At 38.6% G+C, this 15,930-nt stretch overlaps 1 protein-coding gene and 1 pseudogene across 12 annotated transcripts in view; one reads left to right on the forward strand and one right to left on the reverse strand.

Annotated features, from left to right (window-relative positions):
• The window catches only part of CEP350 (centrosomal protein 350), a 170,072-nt gene extending 154,581 nt beyond the window's left edge, over positions 1-15,491 (reverse strand). For 4 of the 11 annotated variants that reach the window (XM_081297502.1, XM_081297500.1, XM_081297496.1 and 1 more), the window contains exon 1: positions 14,409-15,488. In XM_081297502.1, the coding sequence (XP_081153628.1) occupies positions 14,409-14,447 (39 nt within the window). In that variant the 5' untranslated portion in view covers positions 14,448-15,488. Of the gene's footprint in view, positions 1-2,623; positions 2,652-14,408 lie in introns of all 11 variants that reach the window. The other 7 variants (XM_081297503.1, XM_081297501.1, XM_081297499.1 and 4 more) reach the window with 4 other exon arrangements.
• Positions 83-467, forward strand: LOC308652505 (ubiquitin-ribosomal protein eL40 fusion protein-like; annotated as a pseudogene). Its single transcript has one exon. The product of its transcript is annotated as a ubiquitin-ribosomal protein eL40 fusion protein-like (transcript).
• Positions 15,492-15,930: the final 439 nt, after the last annotated feature.

The raw sequence follows: 15,930 nt of genomic DNA on the forward strand, positions 1-15,930 counted from the left end.
AGGTCATTCAGCTAGTAAGTAAAAGAACTGGAAATAAAATCCAGATCTCGCTCTTTCTCTTCAACGAGGCTCCTGAGCAGAAATGCAGATCTTTGTGAAGACCATGACAGGCAGGACCATCACCCTCGAGGTTGAGCCCAGTGACACCATCGAGAATGTCAAAGCGAAATTTCAAGACAAGGAGGGCATCCCACCTGATCGGCAGCATCTGATATTTGCAGGTAAACAGCTAGAGGATGACCGCACTCTCTCAGATTACAACATCCAGAAAGAGTCCACTCTATACTTGGTGCTTCGCCTGAGAGGTGGCATCACTGAGCCTTTCCTGTGCCAGCTTGCCCAGAAGTACAACTGTGACAAGATGATCTGTCGCAAGTGTTATGCCCACCTGCAGCCCCCAGGCTGTGAACTGCCGCAGGAAGAAGTGTGGCCACACCAACAACCTCCGCCCCAAGAAGGTCAAATAAAGCCCCTCCACTGGCTCCTTTCCCCAAGGGGCGGCCTCCTGCCCAAGCCCCATGTATGTATGGCCTTGGGACCTCAATAAAGTTTTCCTTACATTGACTGAAAAAAATATAAATAAATAGATACATAGATAGATAGATAGATAGATAGATAGATAGATAGATAGATAAAATAAATCCAGATCTCTCTCCTACCTCTGAGAGCCTCTAACAATCATTTCCATAATGCCTCTCATAATATTCAAACTCAGCCACCATCTATAACATATTGCCCTAGCTTCTCTCACAATCTCATCATCAAAATCACCTTCCTGTCCCACCTAGATTCTATTTTCCTCAGAAACCTCTGCTCCACTAATTTCACTGCACTTTAACTTCTTTAGAGAATGCTTTTATAATCTATGTGCCTCAATGGTTACCAAATTCACCCTGCAAAGGATAAGACTTCCTCACAAATGTCCACAGATGAAGCTTTTATTCTCCCCTCTCTCCTAAACAAGGCAGGTAAGTTGTTCTAGAAAATCCCTTGGTCCTCTAAATGCTGCATCAGACTATTGTCCTCCCATAGTCAAGAAAACACTTTTCCTCAGTCTGACCCATACCAATCTTTTATTTCACAAACATTTATTGGGTGCCAAGTATGTAGCAGAAATGAATAGTGCTAAGCAGTAGAGATAAAGCTGTGAAAAGAACAGGGTTCTTGCTTCTCAAGAAGTAAAGGCTGGACTATATTGAATACATATTATAAATGAGGTGAAAATAAGGAAAAATACAGGTTCTATGGAAGCACGCAATGGAAAGAATTCATCTAATCTGGAAAGTAGAGAGAGAGAATGTTACCCGAGACCTAAAGAATGGATAAAGGAGTTAGCTAAGGATAGGCAAGAAAAACCTTTCCAGTATTTAGGTTCCGAGCATGATTCTGTAGAAGAAATCAAAAAGTTCCACATGACTGAAGAAAAAAACTGTCAAGAGATGAAGGTGGAGAAAGAAGGAAATGGCATAATTTAGACATGATCATATTTGTGGCTTTTTGGTGGGATAGGGTGGTGGGGATGGAGCCCAGGGCCTTGAGCATGCTAAGCATGCTCTACCACTGAGCTATAGTCCCAGGCCCTGTATTTGTTTTAAAGATTAAATATTGCCCACTCCTCTCTCATGTTTTTGCCACAGTTTTCAGAAATCAACAATACAACAAATGACTTCACTATACTTATTCTCCTTACTGTACTATAAGCTTCTTAAATTTCTTTAAATTTAAAAATACTTTTATTATTCATTTAAGTGACTCAAGAGTTTTAATCTAATATCCATTTTAAAATAACTTTAACTGGCATTTATAGAGAAACAAGTTGTTTCAAATAAAAGTCAAATATACATAAACATTTGTTTTGTTCAGACTAAAGTCAAAAATCATGATAAATAAGAGATACTGTATTTGATATCATTCTATGATAATCAACTTCCAAAAAATAACTGATGGCTAACTTTCCAAAAGAAAATGAAAATGCGGGGCTGGGGATGTGGCTCAAGTGGTAGCGCGCTCGTCTGGCATGCACGCGGCCTGGGTTCGATCCTCAGCACCACATATAAACAACGATGTTGTGTCCGCCGAGAACTAAAAAATAAATATTAAAAATTCTCTCTCTCTCCCCCTCTATCACTCTCTCTTTAAAAAAAAAAAGAAAAAAGAAAATGAAAATGCAACTTCACTAAAACTATTAAGTGATATAAAAAAGAATTCAGTTAAAATGATATAAATAAGTCAAATAAGGATGTAATTTAAATTCTTTTTTACTTTGATAACAAACATGATCTAAAGTCAACAAGGAGTCTACATTTCAAGTTGTCACAAAAATATTTACATCATAAGAAAACTATAAAGGGCTGGGGATGTGGCTCAAGCAGTAGCGCGTTCGCCTGGCATGCGTGCGGCCCGGGTTCGATTCTCAGCACCACATACCAACAAAGATGTTGTGTCCGCCGAGAACTAAAAAATAAATATTAAAAATTCTCATTCTCTCTCTCTCTCTCTCTCTCTCTCTCTCTCTCTCTCTCCCCCCCCCCCTCTCTCACTCTCTCTTTAAAAAAAAAAAGAAAACTGTAAAGGTTCACACAAAACTAAAAGCAACCAAGAAATTAAAAAGAATTACACTTACCATTTAATTGTCTTTCATATCATGCAGGCTTAGAGTTCACAAATGAGGAGAAAGGGAAAAGAATGAAACAAGTAACTTTTAGAGATTAGGAGCCATAAGAATACTTCACCTGCTTCTAGATCTCCCCACCCAGATTCTCACAAGAAAACTATCAGTTATATTATTTTTCTGTCACATGTATCTCCAATCTCCTTTCCTCTGTGAGATCCTTTTCAGCATTTATATTTAATCAAATTTTCTTACTTAAAAAAAAAAAAAAACCAGTCCCTCAACCCTGTACCCTCCTTCTATTACTTCTTTTTCCTTCATAAACCTCTCAAAAAAAAAAAAAATCAAATGTACTTGGTCTCTATTCAGATACTTTTAAAGCACTTCTAATGTAACTCCCACCCCCATTTTTCCACAAGAGCTGTCACTCATTAATATCACCAAAGAACTTTTCACCTCCAAATCTAATGGGTATTTTCAGTTCTCAACCTTCTTGACTGCTAAGACAGCATTCATCACAGTTTACTACTCTCTAAAAATGGATCAACTGAACAATCTGACTCTCAGATGTATTCAATTGATGAATCTGTCTGATATAGGTAGTAAAAAGAATCAAAACACCAAATTAGTTAACAAGAAATGGTTCTGATACATTCAGTAAAAGGGAACTGAGAGCATTTTTTCCAAATTGATAATACCACACAAATTTGGCCAAATAGCGTACAACATATTGAGATGAACTCCTCTTATGGTCTTGCACTTTGTTTTATATTTGTTATTTGTTACTTGGGGTATACACACCATGAGGTGAAACAACACAAGTAGAGATCATTATGGTGGACTGAGTATGTTAAAAACTACAGAGAAGCTGAATGATACACAAAGCTCACTGAATCTCAATGCATGGGAACCAGGCTCAACAACATAGTGCAAAATAGCAAATCTTGAGCACACTACTGGCCAATAATTTCCAAATAATAATAATGCTATGGGTAGCATCTATGATACCCAAAACTCATATTTCTCTTTGTAGAGAAGAATTTAACCTGCAGGAACAAATTGTTCAACTGATTCCTTGAAACACTTTTTTCCCATGGCTTCTGTACACTATACTCTGACTTTTCTATATCCTTAGTTCTAGTTCTTAGTCTCCTTTGGTAACTCATCCTTCTCTAACTAGCTTTTAAACCTTAAAGTTCAGGAGGGTTTGACATTGCTTTTTGCTTTCTAACAATATACACTCTCCCTAGGTAATATTCACCCTTGCCCCAAACTTCAAATACCATCTATATGCCAATGACTCCCAAAGTTCTAGTCCAGAACTTTGTAAGCATATCAACTGCTTACAAAGAAACCTCCAAGTTACATCAAATTCAATCTCCAAAAGCCAACTCATGATTATTCCTCAAATAATCAAATGAGGTATTCCCTATCTTACTTATTCAGTTGTATAAGCCAGAAATATCTAGGTCCTCTTTTCTACTCTGAATTTGTAGCTATACCACCAGTTCTCCAAATGTACAAACTAAGGATCTTTAAGGTTCTGAGACCCTTTTATGGGGTATTTTTCAAATCAAAACTATTCCCATTTCAAAGGTATATAACATGATATTACAACTGACTGCATAAGCAGATATGAGAATCCAGATGTCTTCTATTAAGTCAGACATTAAAAAGACGTGAAATACATCAAACAATGCTACTCTTTTCAATAGATGTTTTTGTTTTAGAAAACAGTTATTTTTCATTTAAAAATGTTATTTGTTTACATGTAATGTGTTAGTGAACAAATAAGTACACATAAAATTTCAAATACAGAATATAGATACATCCTACATAAACAAAAGCTCTGTTGAGAGCTGGGGTTGTGGCTCATGCCTAGCATGTGTGAGGCCCTGTGTTTGATCCTCAGCACCATATAAAAATAAATAAAATAAATGTATTAAAAAAAACAACAACAACAACAACAAAAAGCTCTTTTTTTGGTTACTGTTGAGTCTTCAGTAACCAACTTAAATTCATGAACTGGTATTGACACCAAAAATTTTGAAAAACACTGATCCATACCTGTAGTACAAATACAAATAGGACACCAGATGACATTTTTAAATAGTCAAATTTCAAGTAACTTCTGATAAGCAAATTTTCCCTTCACACTGATAGTGCTTCATTCAGTCATGCAGTCTCAATCTGCTCAATATTTATTGGGCACCTATTATGTGCCAGACACTAGGGACAAAAGATGAAAGAATGACTTTGCTCTGGTTCTTAAAGAAAACATTTTCCATACCTTTGGTACATTTCAGTTTTCTTATTCAGTTCAGATCTTATACAACCACCATTTCTGTCTAAAAGTTTTTTAAAAAGACAACCTTATAGTAGAACTACCATGTATTCTCAATATAAAATGGACAAATGGTAAATTTAATAGGGACCAGGAAAACAAGAAAGTGAAAATATTCCACCTCTAAATCACACCTATTATATTGTTCCAGGTAAATTCCCAGAAGAACCAACATATCCATAATATAATATAATGTACAAATCACCAGAGACTTTAGCATTATGTTCTTTACATATAAAATATAAACTTAACTTTAACAAAAACAAGGCTGACCTACAACAATCCAGGAAATCCATGAAAGATACGTAGCATTTGGTACCAGTCTGGCCTATAGCAGCATAGGAAGCAGAATGAAGATAACTAAAAAACAATGCCCCACACTGATACGAAACAAAGAGCTAGAATACAGACTGACTGAAGACAATCTTTTATTTAAGGAGAGCTGAAGGAAGTGAACAAAGCCAAGAATAACTAAAAAGTTTAAAAAAAAAAAAAAGCCCCAAATGAACCTACACTTTGCTCTACAATTATCCTGAATACTCTTCTAAATTCAAGGAACTTATCCTCAAAAAGGTGTCTCATAGATTGCAAATAGGATTCTTTAACTTAAAATATAAAATTTTCACTACAAAAGTTGATACACAGGAAATTGTTAACACTAGTTAACTCCAAGGAGAGAGAATGAAAGCTCAGGATAGGAAGCAGATTTTTCAGGGTATGTTTTTGAACTTTTTTTTTTTTTAAGAGAGAGTGAGAGAAGGAGAGGGAGAGGGAGAGGGAGAGAGGGAGAGAGGGAGGGAGGGAGGGAGGGAGGGGGGGAGAGGGAGGGAGGGAGGGAGGGAGGGGGGAGAGGGAGAGAGGGAGGGAGAGGGAGAGAGGGAGGGAGGGGGGGAGGGGGGGAGAGGGAGAGAGGGAGGGAGAGGGAGAGAGGGAGGGAGAGGGAGAGAGGGAGGGAGGGGGGGAGGGGGGGGAGAGAGAGAGAGAGAGGGAGGGAGGGGGGGAGGGGGGGAGAGGGAGAGAGGGAGGGAGGGAGGGGGGGAGGGGGGGAGAGGGAGAGAGGGAGGGAGAGGGAGAGAGGGAGGGAGGGGGGAGGGGGGGGAGAGAGAGAGAGAGAGAATTTTTAATATTTATTTTTTAGTTTTCAGCGGACACAACATCTTTGTTTGTATGTGGTGCTGAGGATTGAACCCAGGCAGCATGCATGCCAGGCGAGCGCGCTACCACTTGAGCCACATCCCCAGCCCCTGTTTTTGAATTTTTAAAATGCATTTATCATCACTTTTTTTATTTTTGAGGGGAAAAAATAAAAGAAGAAAAAGTAATAAATCCTGAACGTTTCCTTCCACATTCAATAACTTAGCTAAGGCTGTGTAATGAAACACACACGCCAAAAATTTTCTAATTTTCTTTCATTGGAAGGTTTTTACCAACTCCTTGATAAGTGTAGTTGCTTCCTGTTTGTGGATTCATAGAACTTTATCATTCCTCTTACCCAGGACTGAGGTGTATTTTATTTCTCTTCATATCCCTAGTCCATGCACAATACACAACATATAGATCTGTTTGATGAATGGTGGTCCCATTGGTTAAGTCTCAGACTGCCATTCTTAAATGCAAACGGGCACACATAAACACAAAAAAAATGAGCTCATGATATGCAGATGCTAATTCACAATGCAGGCGGTGGGGTAGGGAAGAATAGAGGTATTTTGGATTAGACAGAGGGAGTGAAGGAAGGGTAGGAGGTATGGGAATAGGAATGATAGTAGAATGAATCAGACATTATTAACCTATTTGCATATATGATTACATGACCTGTGTAACTCCATATCAGGTACAACCGGAAGAATGAGAATTTATACTCCATGTATGTATGATGTGTCAAAATGCATTTTAATGTCATATATAATTAGAATAAAAAATAAATGAGCATAAATATTTCATACAATAGCAAGAGGTTAGCCATTCCTGATCAAAAACTGTCTTAAAAGGTAACATTTAAAAATAATTATATATGGGCTGGGGCTGTAGCTCAGTGGTAGAACACTTGCCTAGCATGTGTGAGGCACTGGATTTGACCCTTAGCACCACATAAAAATAAATAAATAAAGGCATACTGTCCATCTACAACTATAAAAATATTTTAAATAATAATAATTACATATGTACATCTGTATTTTATATTTAAAAATAATCTCAAAACTAAAAAGAAATTATTTAACAAAATAGACACAAAAATCATTTATGAAATGAAAATTATTAAGTTGTACTAAGCCTAAGGCACAGTGGCACACACCTGTAATCCCAGCAACTCTAGCCTTGGCTACTTGGATTCTGTCTCAAAACAGAAAATATTACCAGGTGCAGTGGCACACACCTATAATCCCAGTGGCTCAGGAGGCTGAGGCAGGAGGATCGCAAGTTTAAAGCCAACTTCAGCAATAGTGAGGTACTCAGTGAGACTCTCTCTAAATAAAATACAAAATAGTGATGGGAATGTGGCTCAGTGGTCAAATGCCCTGGAGTCCAATCCTTGGTACCCCCAAAACACACACACACACACACACACACACACACACACACACACACATGCACACGCACACACACACACCGGGTTGCTGAGCACAGCGGCACACTCCTGTAATCCCAGGGGCTCGAGAGGCTGAGGCAGGAGGATCACAAGCTCAATGCCAACCTCAGCAATTTATTGAGGCTGTAAGTAACTCAGCAAGACCCAATCCCTCGTACCCAAAAAAAAGGACCAGGGTTATAGCTCAGTGGTAAAACACCCCTGGATTCAATCCCCAGTACAAAAAAAAAAAAAAAAAAAAAAAAAAATGTTGTGCCAAAGCTTTTATTCATGAGTGACTTTTAAATCTAGCTTAAAAGAATCCCATAATTCCAACAGCAGCTTCTGCAAGTCTACTTACAATAATTGTTACATAGTAACTTAAAAAAAAGAAGGTGGGGGAGTGTGGCTCAGTGGTAGAGCACCTGCCTAGCATGTGCAAGGAAAGGCTTGTATTCAATCTCAAACATAGAAAAAAAAAATTACCTATCCAAACTTATCAAATATAAACCTGATTCTTCCGTTTGTACAATCATCCTTCTGTTTATAAAAGGTCTCCTTTACATCATTTCTCTGTAACATTTAAAATAGCTCATCATACAAAAATGGCAGCTACTTCCAAGGGCTCAGGAGGCTGAAGCAGGAGAATCACAAGTTCAAAGCTAGTATCAGCAATTTAACAAGGCCCTAAGCAGCTTAGCAAAATCCTGTCTCAAAATAAAAAGCAAAAAAAGGGCTTATATGTGGCTAAATGGTTAAGCACCCCTGGGTTCAATCCCTGGTACTAAAAATAAATAAATAAATAGATTAAATGAAAAGATTTTTTAAAAAGCAAAAAACAAACAACTACAACAACAAAAAAGAAAACCAGCAGCTACACAAATGTTCAGAGACGCCATCTACTGTATAGAATCTAGTTTCCAGTATAGAAAACAAAGCATATTAAAGCTGGAGGTTAGGGGTTTTTTAAATATATATCTGTGATCCAGTAATAGAGGAAAAAGTACAATACAATCTAGTGAGTTGTAACTAGTTTTTTGCTGGGTGAGGGGGGAGCTTGCTGGGAATTGAACCCATGGTTTACCTAGCTCATCCTAAGTAAATGCTCTCCAGTGAACATAATACCCCAGACCCTGAACTAGCAGTTTTTTTTGAGACAGAGTTTTGCCCCATTGCCCAGGATGGCCTTGAACTCCTAGGTTCAAGCAGTTCTCCTGCCTCAGCCTCCATGTAGCTGGAACTATAGTACCACATCACTGGCGCCCCACTAAGATATTTTACTTTTAGAGAAGCTTTTATTTCGTTTTTACATACATTACGTTCTTGAGGATATACTGGGGAAAATATTTCTTATTGTGGGGGTTCTGGTTAAAAGAATTTGAGTAGTTCCCAAACTTTCTCATTTCACAGAACCCTTAATAATCCTCAGTACCTTAATAACCCTCAGTAATTTTTCACAGTGCTTCTAGGCCAAAAAAAAAAAAAAACTCTTACAGTTCCAATTATATAGTGGTTAGGTCCATGCTATCTAATTATTTATGGCCTAACTTAGTACCAGTGTGAAAAGTAAATATATAAATTAAAAGAAATATTTCTATTTTATTATTAAATAAGCACAATTACTTATTAATGGGGTCTACATAACTATTAGAAATTACAGGGCTGGGGATGTGGCTCAAGCGGTAGCGCGCTCGCCTGGCATGCGTGCGGCCCGGGTTCAATCCTCAGCACCACATACCAACAAAGATGTTGTGTCCGCCGAGAACTAAAAAATAAATATTAAAAAATTCTCTCTCTCTCTCTCTCTCTCTCTCTCTCTCTCTCTCCTCTCTCACTCTCTCTTTAAAAAAAAAAAAAAGAAAAAGAAATTACACAGCTTCTCAAACCTTCAATCAATTTTGGCCACTGCCACCTTCACTTACTATTCCACATTGATTTTGCACGGTACTTGCAATTTATTTATTTACTGGTACTGAGAGGCTTGAACCCAAGAACACTTAACCACTAAGCCACATCCCCAACCCTTTCTATTTTATTCATTTATTTTATTTTATTTATTTATTTATTTATTTTGAGACACAGTATTGCAAAGTTGCCTAGGCTGACCTGGAATTCTTTATCCTCTTGCTATAGCCTCCCCAGTCTGGGATTACAAGTGTGCCACCACACCCAGCCACAGTGCTTTTTAATTGCTGCAATCCCCTAAACCTGGCTTTTTGAAGACACACTGTCATCAAAAGAAATGTAGCACCACCTCAACTGTACCATCTCAAACTGTTAGTTGCTACATTCCTTTCTAAGTTTTCAGATATACTTCTGTGTCCATGTGAACTCACTGTGGTACTCAGAGCAACCAACCTCAGTGCACAGTTTGAGAACTGAGTTTGGAAACACTGATCTAGCCTATGGAGTCACTTAGAAATTAAGAAATATTACCAAAGGACACAAAGCTAGTTGAAAAATAAATACATTTATTAGGGATTTTCATAGATTAACTTCAACTTTCCATCAACAAAAGTTGGATCTAATCATGTGATATTCTGTTGATGAAATCTGTAAATCTCTGAAAATTATATTCAGAAATACATGTATAACATCATGTAAGAAAATATTGGGACTGGGGTTATGGCTCAGTGGTAGAGTAGAGCACTTGCCTGACATGTGTGAGGCCCTGGGTTTGATCCTCAGCACTGCATACAAATAAACAAATAAAATCCATTGGCAAGTAAAACATATTTAAAAAAGAAAATATTGAAGCAATATTTTAGAACAAAATTTCAAAATTTACAAAAGTGGGACTGTTTGTTTTAATATTTTTTTAGTTGTAGATGGACACAATACCTTTATTTTATTTATTTTTATGTGGTGCTGAGGCAGCTAACAGTTATAACATGTATCCTTACAGAACTTTTTCTATGCAAACAAAACTACATTTCTTTTCTTATGGATGTGTGGTGTGTGTGTGTGTGTGTGTGTGTGTGTGTGTATGCGCGCGCTGCTGGGGATTGAACCTAGGGCCTTATGCATTCGAGGCAAGCACTCTACCAACTGAGCTATATCCCCATCCCTGGACACAATTTTTATAAATCAAATCATATTACATAGTGTAGTGCAACATATTTCCTGCACTCAATATTATATCATGAACATTCTTCCACATCAGTACATAATAGTAATAGCAAAGACTTTACATGATGCATACTATGCTGACTCGGGGTATAAATACTCAACTAGTTCTCTCAGCAACCCTGTAAGGTGAGAATTATTATTTATAGATGAGGTCACAGCCAGTTCAGTTAGCTAGTACAGTTAGGATTTGAACCCAGAAAGTCTGCTGCATAGTTCATATGCAGAACAATACACTCAGCTGTTTCTCATGAAGTAAATTTAGATATCCCCAAACTTGTTAGCAACTGCAGAGTGATCACAGAATAAATATACTGTAATTTTAACCATTCCTCTATCAATCGACATTTAGGGTATTTATTGTTATTTATAAAAGTTGACACTGGGAAATAATACTAAAATGAACATTCTTGTGCTTTTGTGTTAAAATTTATGTAGGATAAACTAAAACGTAAATGATTCTATTAGAGTATGTATACTTTTAATATTGATAAATAATGTCAAATTTCTTCCCAGAAAGTTGTTCCAATTGTCCCAACTTATCCCAGTGACAAAGGACAGGGTTGAAATTCATTTTTAAGTTAACATACTTTTTTGACTCATGAAAAGGTCCACTTTGACTTTTTAATTGATACTAATACAGAATAGACTTCTAGGTTGAATGCAATTATCCTCTGATTAGATAATTATCTGATACATTAAACAAATACAGACTTAGCAGCTGTTTAGTGGATTCTTCTGTTATGAAACCAACTAAGAGTGAGATATTTCCCCTATATGATCCTCTGTTTTCTTATGTATAAAACATGGGAATTGGTCTAAGTGGCCTTTAAGATTTAAAGTTCTTAATGTGGTGATTAAGAAGTGACTTTAAGTCATTACAAGCCTATAATTATAGTACTAGTATAACAGGTTAGGGTCTTAAACCTCCTATTTTTTTTTTTAATTACAACAACAATTGCCAGAGCAGCTAGGCAAATCATTAAAATAGTCAATAAAGTTTTCAGGATCCACCTGAGGCTTATTCTCAGTGGCTTTTAATCCTAGACTGTCATTCCCCTGATACCTAGCAATTTGAACATACCTCTGGAGTATATTCCTAAGATCTGAAATGTGCCTAAGAACTAAGAACTAGATTTTTATTTTGTTTTTTAAATATTATCCTAGGACTACTCTGCAGTCAATTAACTCAATTAATACTTATTGACTATCTTACTACAATGCTAGGCACTAGGTACATAATAGTGAATTAAAGATTTCTGCCATCATGGAATTTACACAGCAGATATAAAAGGCAAATAATAACCCCAAATACCCACATGTAAGCATAAAATTACACTTATAATAATGATCAAAACATCAGTACCATGCAACATCAGTGTAGAATCTTTGGTTCTTTTTTTAACTATCCATGACATTAAAAATTGCTTGACATGGGGAATGTCAATAAGAAAAAAACTATTTCACAACTTACCCCACAATGCAAAATGAAGCAATCATAACTCTAAAGTTCACTTTTAAGTCATCAGTTGTCTCTATATTAAAATTACTAAGATCATAACTTTTCAGTTATGCCACTATTGATCATAGCAAATTAATATTTGTTTTATATAATAAAGAATATAAATAAAAATGGTACTGAGGATTGAATCTAGGGGCACTTTATCACTGACCTAAATTCCCAGCCTTTTTTTATTTTGAGACAGGGTCACCCTAAGTGGCAAAGACTGGCCTTGAACTTGCAATCCTCCTGCCTCAGCCTCCTGAGTCACTTGGACTACAGGAATACACAACAGTGTCTGGCTTCACTACAATTTGTAAGAACCTTGTTTAAGCAAAAAGTATATAGAGGAGTAAAATGATCCCTTATAATAATCCATGACTTATTAATAATTAACAAAAAACTATGAAAATGCTAATACTTTCTAAGAACTGAAATAAGGAACAAGTGGTATGTAAAAAGGAACAAAGTAGAATTTTTAAAAATACTTTGAAATAATACCAAGTCCCAGAAGTATCTATGTTAATTTTAAATAAAACTAATTTTAGGTTATCTGTAGAAATAAGAGCAGCATTTACAAAAATAAATATTCTTGTGTGATGGTTTCCACAACTGCAAAGTAAGGTTATTTGTCATACCTCCTTCACAAGAGTGCCAAGAACACAAAATAAATTAATGTATGTGAAGTAACACACACAAAAAAAATTTCAGACAGCAGCTTCTTTTTTGCTCCCAATATAGCTCACAGTAATTTAACAAATACAAAGTATTTTTATATGAACTTCATCTCCTTTCTCCTGTCCATGATATAGAAGTGATATAAAATGGTCAAAAGACTGGCAATAAAAAGAAAAAAAATCACAAACTTCATAGTTCATACATTGATTACCCCACAGAAGGCTGGTTGTCCAAGTATTAGCCATCTTACATAACACTACACACCAATATATCTCAGAAAATCTGAGAAATTCTTTCACAGATGTGTAAACTGTTTACTTGTATAACTCACCATCACTACAAAGATCTGCTACTGACTATGAAAAGATGAGATACACATGTATTTATCAATATATACAATGTATTCTAGCTTGACATTTTTTCTTATTAAAGTATCTTAAATTTGATGTGATAACAATTCAATCATTCTGATTTACTTTATATCACTAAAATTTGTCAATTTAGCATATCAGAACTAATTATTACTTGCTTGTACTTGAAGTGACTTCTACTGTAATTCTAAAAACTAATTGCCTAAAATCACAATCCCAAGTTATTCCCAACACACTGCCTGGTTTAAAAATATTTTAAACTAAGAAGTGTTTTAAATAGAAGTCATCTTGCGGTATTTTATTATCATTGCTTCTACAAAACTTCTCAGGGTGTTCCTGAGAACAGACTTTCCTTTAAAACCCTTAAAATACAGGCCCAGGAGAAATGGTTAACATGGCAACATTAACGACTTCTCCAAATTCAAAACAAAGCTCACTGTCAAAACAATCAAGCAGAGTATATGGATAATGATCTCTATTCTTGACAATCTACTTTTTTCCCAAATGCAGGATTTGCTTATTATCTTTAAACAACATTAAAATGTACATCTACGCGCAACTAAAATCCAGGCAAATTCCAACCCATATCTACAATATTAACTGTATATCACTTAGTATATTGGGCTACTTTTAAACGGGGGTGTGGGGGGTAGATACTGATAACTTCCAAAGTTTAAAGCTTTTTAAAGCCACGCTCCAAATCATTTGTGAATTAACCGGTAGACTACATTCTATAACCTCTGAATTGGAGCAGATCAAAGTTTTCCCTGCACTGTATTTGAGAATGTTACCCCCACCGAAAAGGAACAGAAAGTAGTCATCCCCACCACTGGAGTCAGTCCCCCGGAATTTCCCAAAATATGCTCGATCTCCAAACGAAGAAGGAACACTTCTCCGGAGGCCAAAGGTGAGAGGTTCTTAGGTCTATGCAGACTAGAGGAAGGGCGAGAGAGAGTTCGGGGAGACTCCGGCAGGTAAGCAAGGAAATTTGTCTACGGGAGGCACAGGTGGGACCTGAAACCCAGGTCTCCCAATGACCCTACCGGAAAAGCCTGGGGACCCAAGAAGGTTCTCCGGAGGGGACGCCAGACAGGGCCAGGGGGCCCCGCCCCGCCTCTCTGGCCAGCTCTGAGAACCCGGGACCGCGGACAGAGGCAGCTACGGCTGAGCTAGCGTCCGCGGTCCCAGCCAGGTCCTCTCCCGCTCACCTGAGAGTGTCGCCTCCGCCCTCGGCTCCCACGGTGCATCCCGCGGGGCCTGGCGGAGGGTGCAGTGACGCCGCCCCGACCGGCCCCAGGGCTGCCTGGCCTGGCCTCCCCGCTCCGGGGACGCACCGGGCGCCCGCCTCGCACCGGCTCCCGGGATCCGCCGGTCCGCAGGGAAGGAAGGAGAGGCGGAAGGGCTGCCTCCCCTCCCCCACAGCAAGCCACCCCCTGAGCTGCGGCTCTCTGCAGTTCTCTCTGGCGCTGGTCTGGCCCCGCTCCCTCGCCCGGGAGTCACTTCGGCAGCGGCGGCCCAGTCGCCATTACAGCCCAACAACTGACACGGAGGAGGAGCGGCGCCGGCGGCGGTGGCGGTGGCGGCGGCGCGGAGCAGGGCGGGAGCAGTCCCGGACCAGGCAAACCTCGCGAGAACTATCCCGAGAGGGTTCCACAGGAATGCAACCCAGTGTTGGGGCCATATTGAGTGTGGCCAAAAGGTGAGAGCGAAACAAGCGAGGAGCGGAAACTTGAGGAAGCCATGTTTGGTGTGGCGAAGTTTGAGTCTGGCAGAACTCGGGCGGAGCTAAAGTATATCCGCAGAGGAGACTCCCCCGCCTCTCCCCCTCCCCTTTGACGCTAATTGGGCCTGCTGGCTGCGCACTTCACCCCGGGCGAAGAAAACATGATAGTGACTTGACAAGGATGAACTCGAAGTCTGGGAACGGCAGCTTTCTGAGAGTTTACAATGTTTCACCAATCGTCGTCCAAATAAATCGTCACCTCAGTCAGTTTCAGAGTAATTGCAGTCCTGCGGCTGCTGCAGTTACCCAGTGCTGTCACTGTGACCGTTTTATTCGCGAGGGTTAGAGTTCTGTTTAGCCTGCAATCTAATGACTAAAGACTCCAAAGCAAAAACGAAGTTTCCTCCCAGTAGGTATTGGCACTGATGTGCTCTGAGAACCCCTCTGGGATCAATATATTTTCTCACAGCTTTTTTCTTCTTTTCCCTGTTTCCGCATGTTGAATTCTTTCCTCTGTGAAGACTTAGTTTAAAGGACATCTCTTCTGCAGATAAGACCACCTTCCACTAGGTGCTTACTCTTACAAGCTGACGGCTCATCGCTGCACCTTCTAGACTCCTACAATAAACTCAAACTAACTTGAAAACTTAGAGGTCTCTCTTACCTCTCTATACCCAGTAGGCCCCAGCATAGCGTCTAGGACATTGTAGGTGCTCAATACGTGTTAGTCGAGAAGATCATATCAAAGCAGAAAGCAGTAACTGGGTCCTCTTCAAAGGGCCTGCAGCTGGGCCTGCATAGGAGCTAAGTGGATGTTAGAAAGTTTTAGGTGTAAAAAGTAGACTGATGCACTGGAAGGAAAAACGGGAAATGTGGGCATCCCAACTATGCAAGTGGTAGCAAGAAAAACAACAAAAGGAAAGTGTTATTTAGGTTTTCCCCAACCTTGACATGTATGCTATTTTGCTCAATGTAAACAACCACCATAGTTAGTAAGTATGCTCACT

Source organism: Spermophilus citellus (genome assembly GCF_964194105.1).
Source record: "Spermophilus citellus genome assembly, chromosome: 6".
Classification (NCBI taxonomy): domain Eukaryota; kingdom Metazoa; phylum Chordata; class Mammalia; order Rodentia; family Sciuridae; genus Spermophilus; species Spermophilus citellus.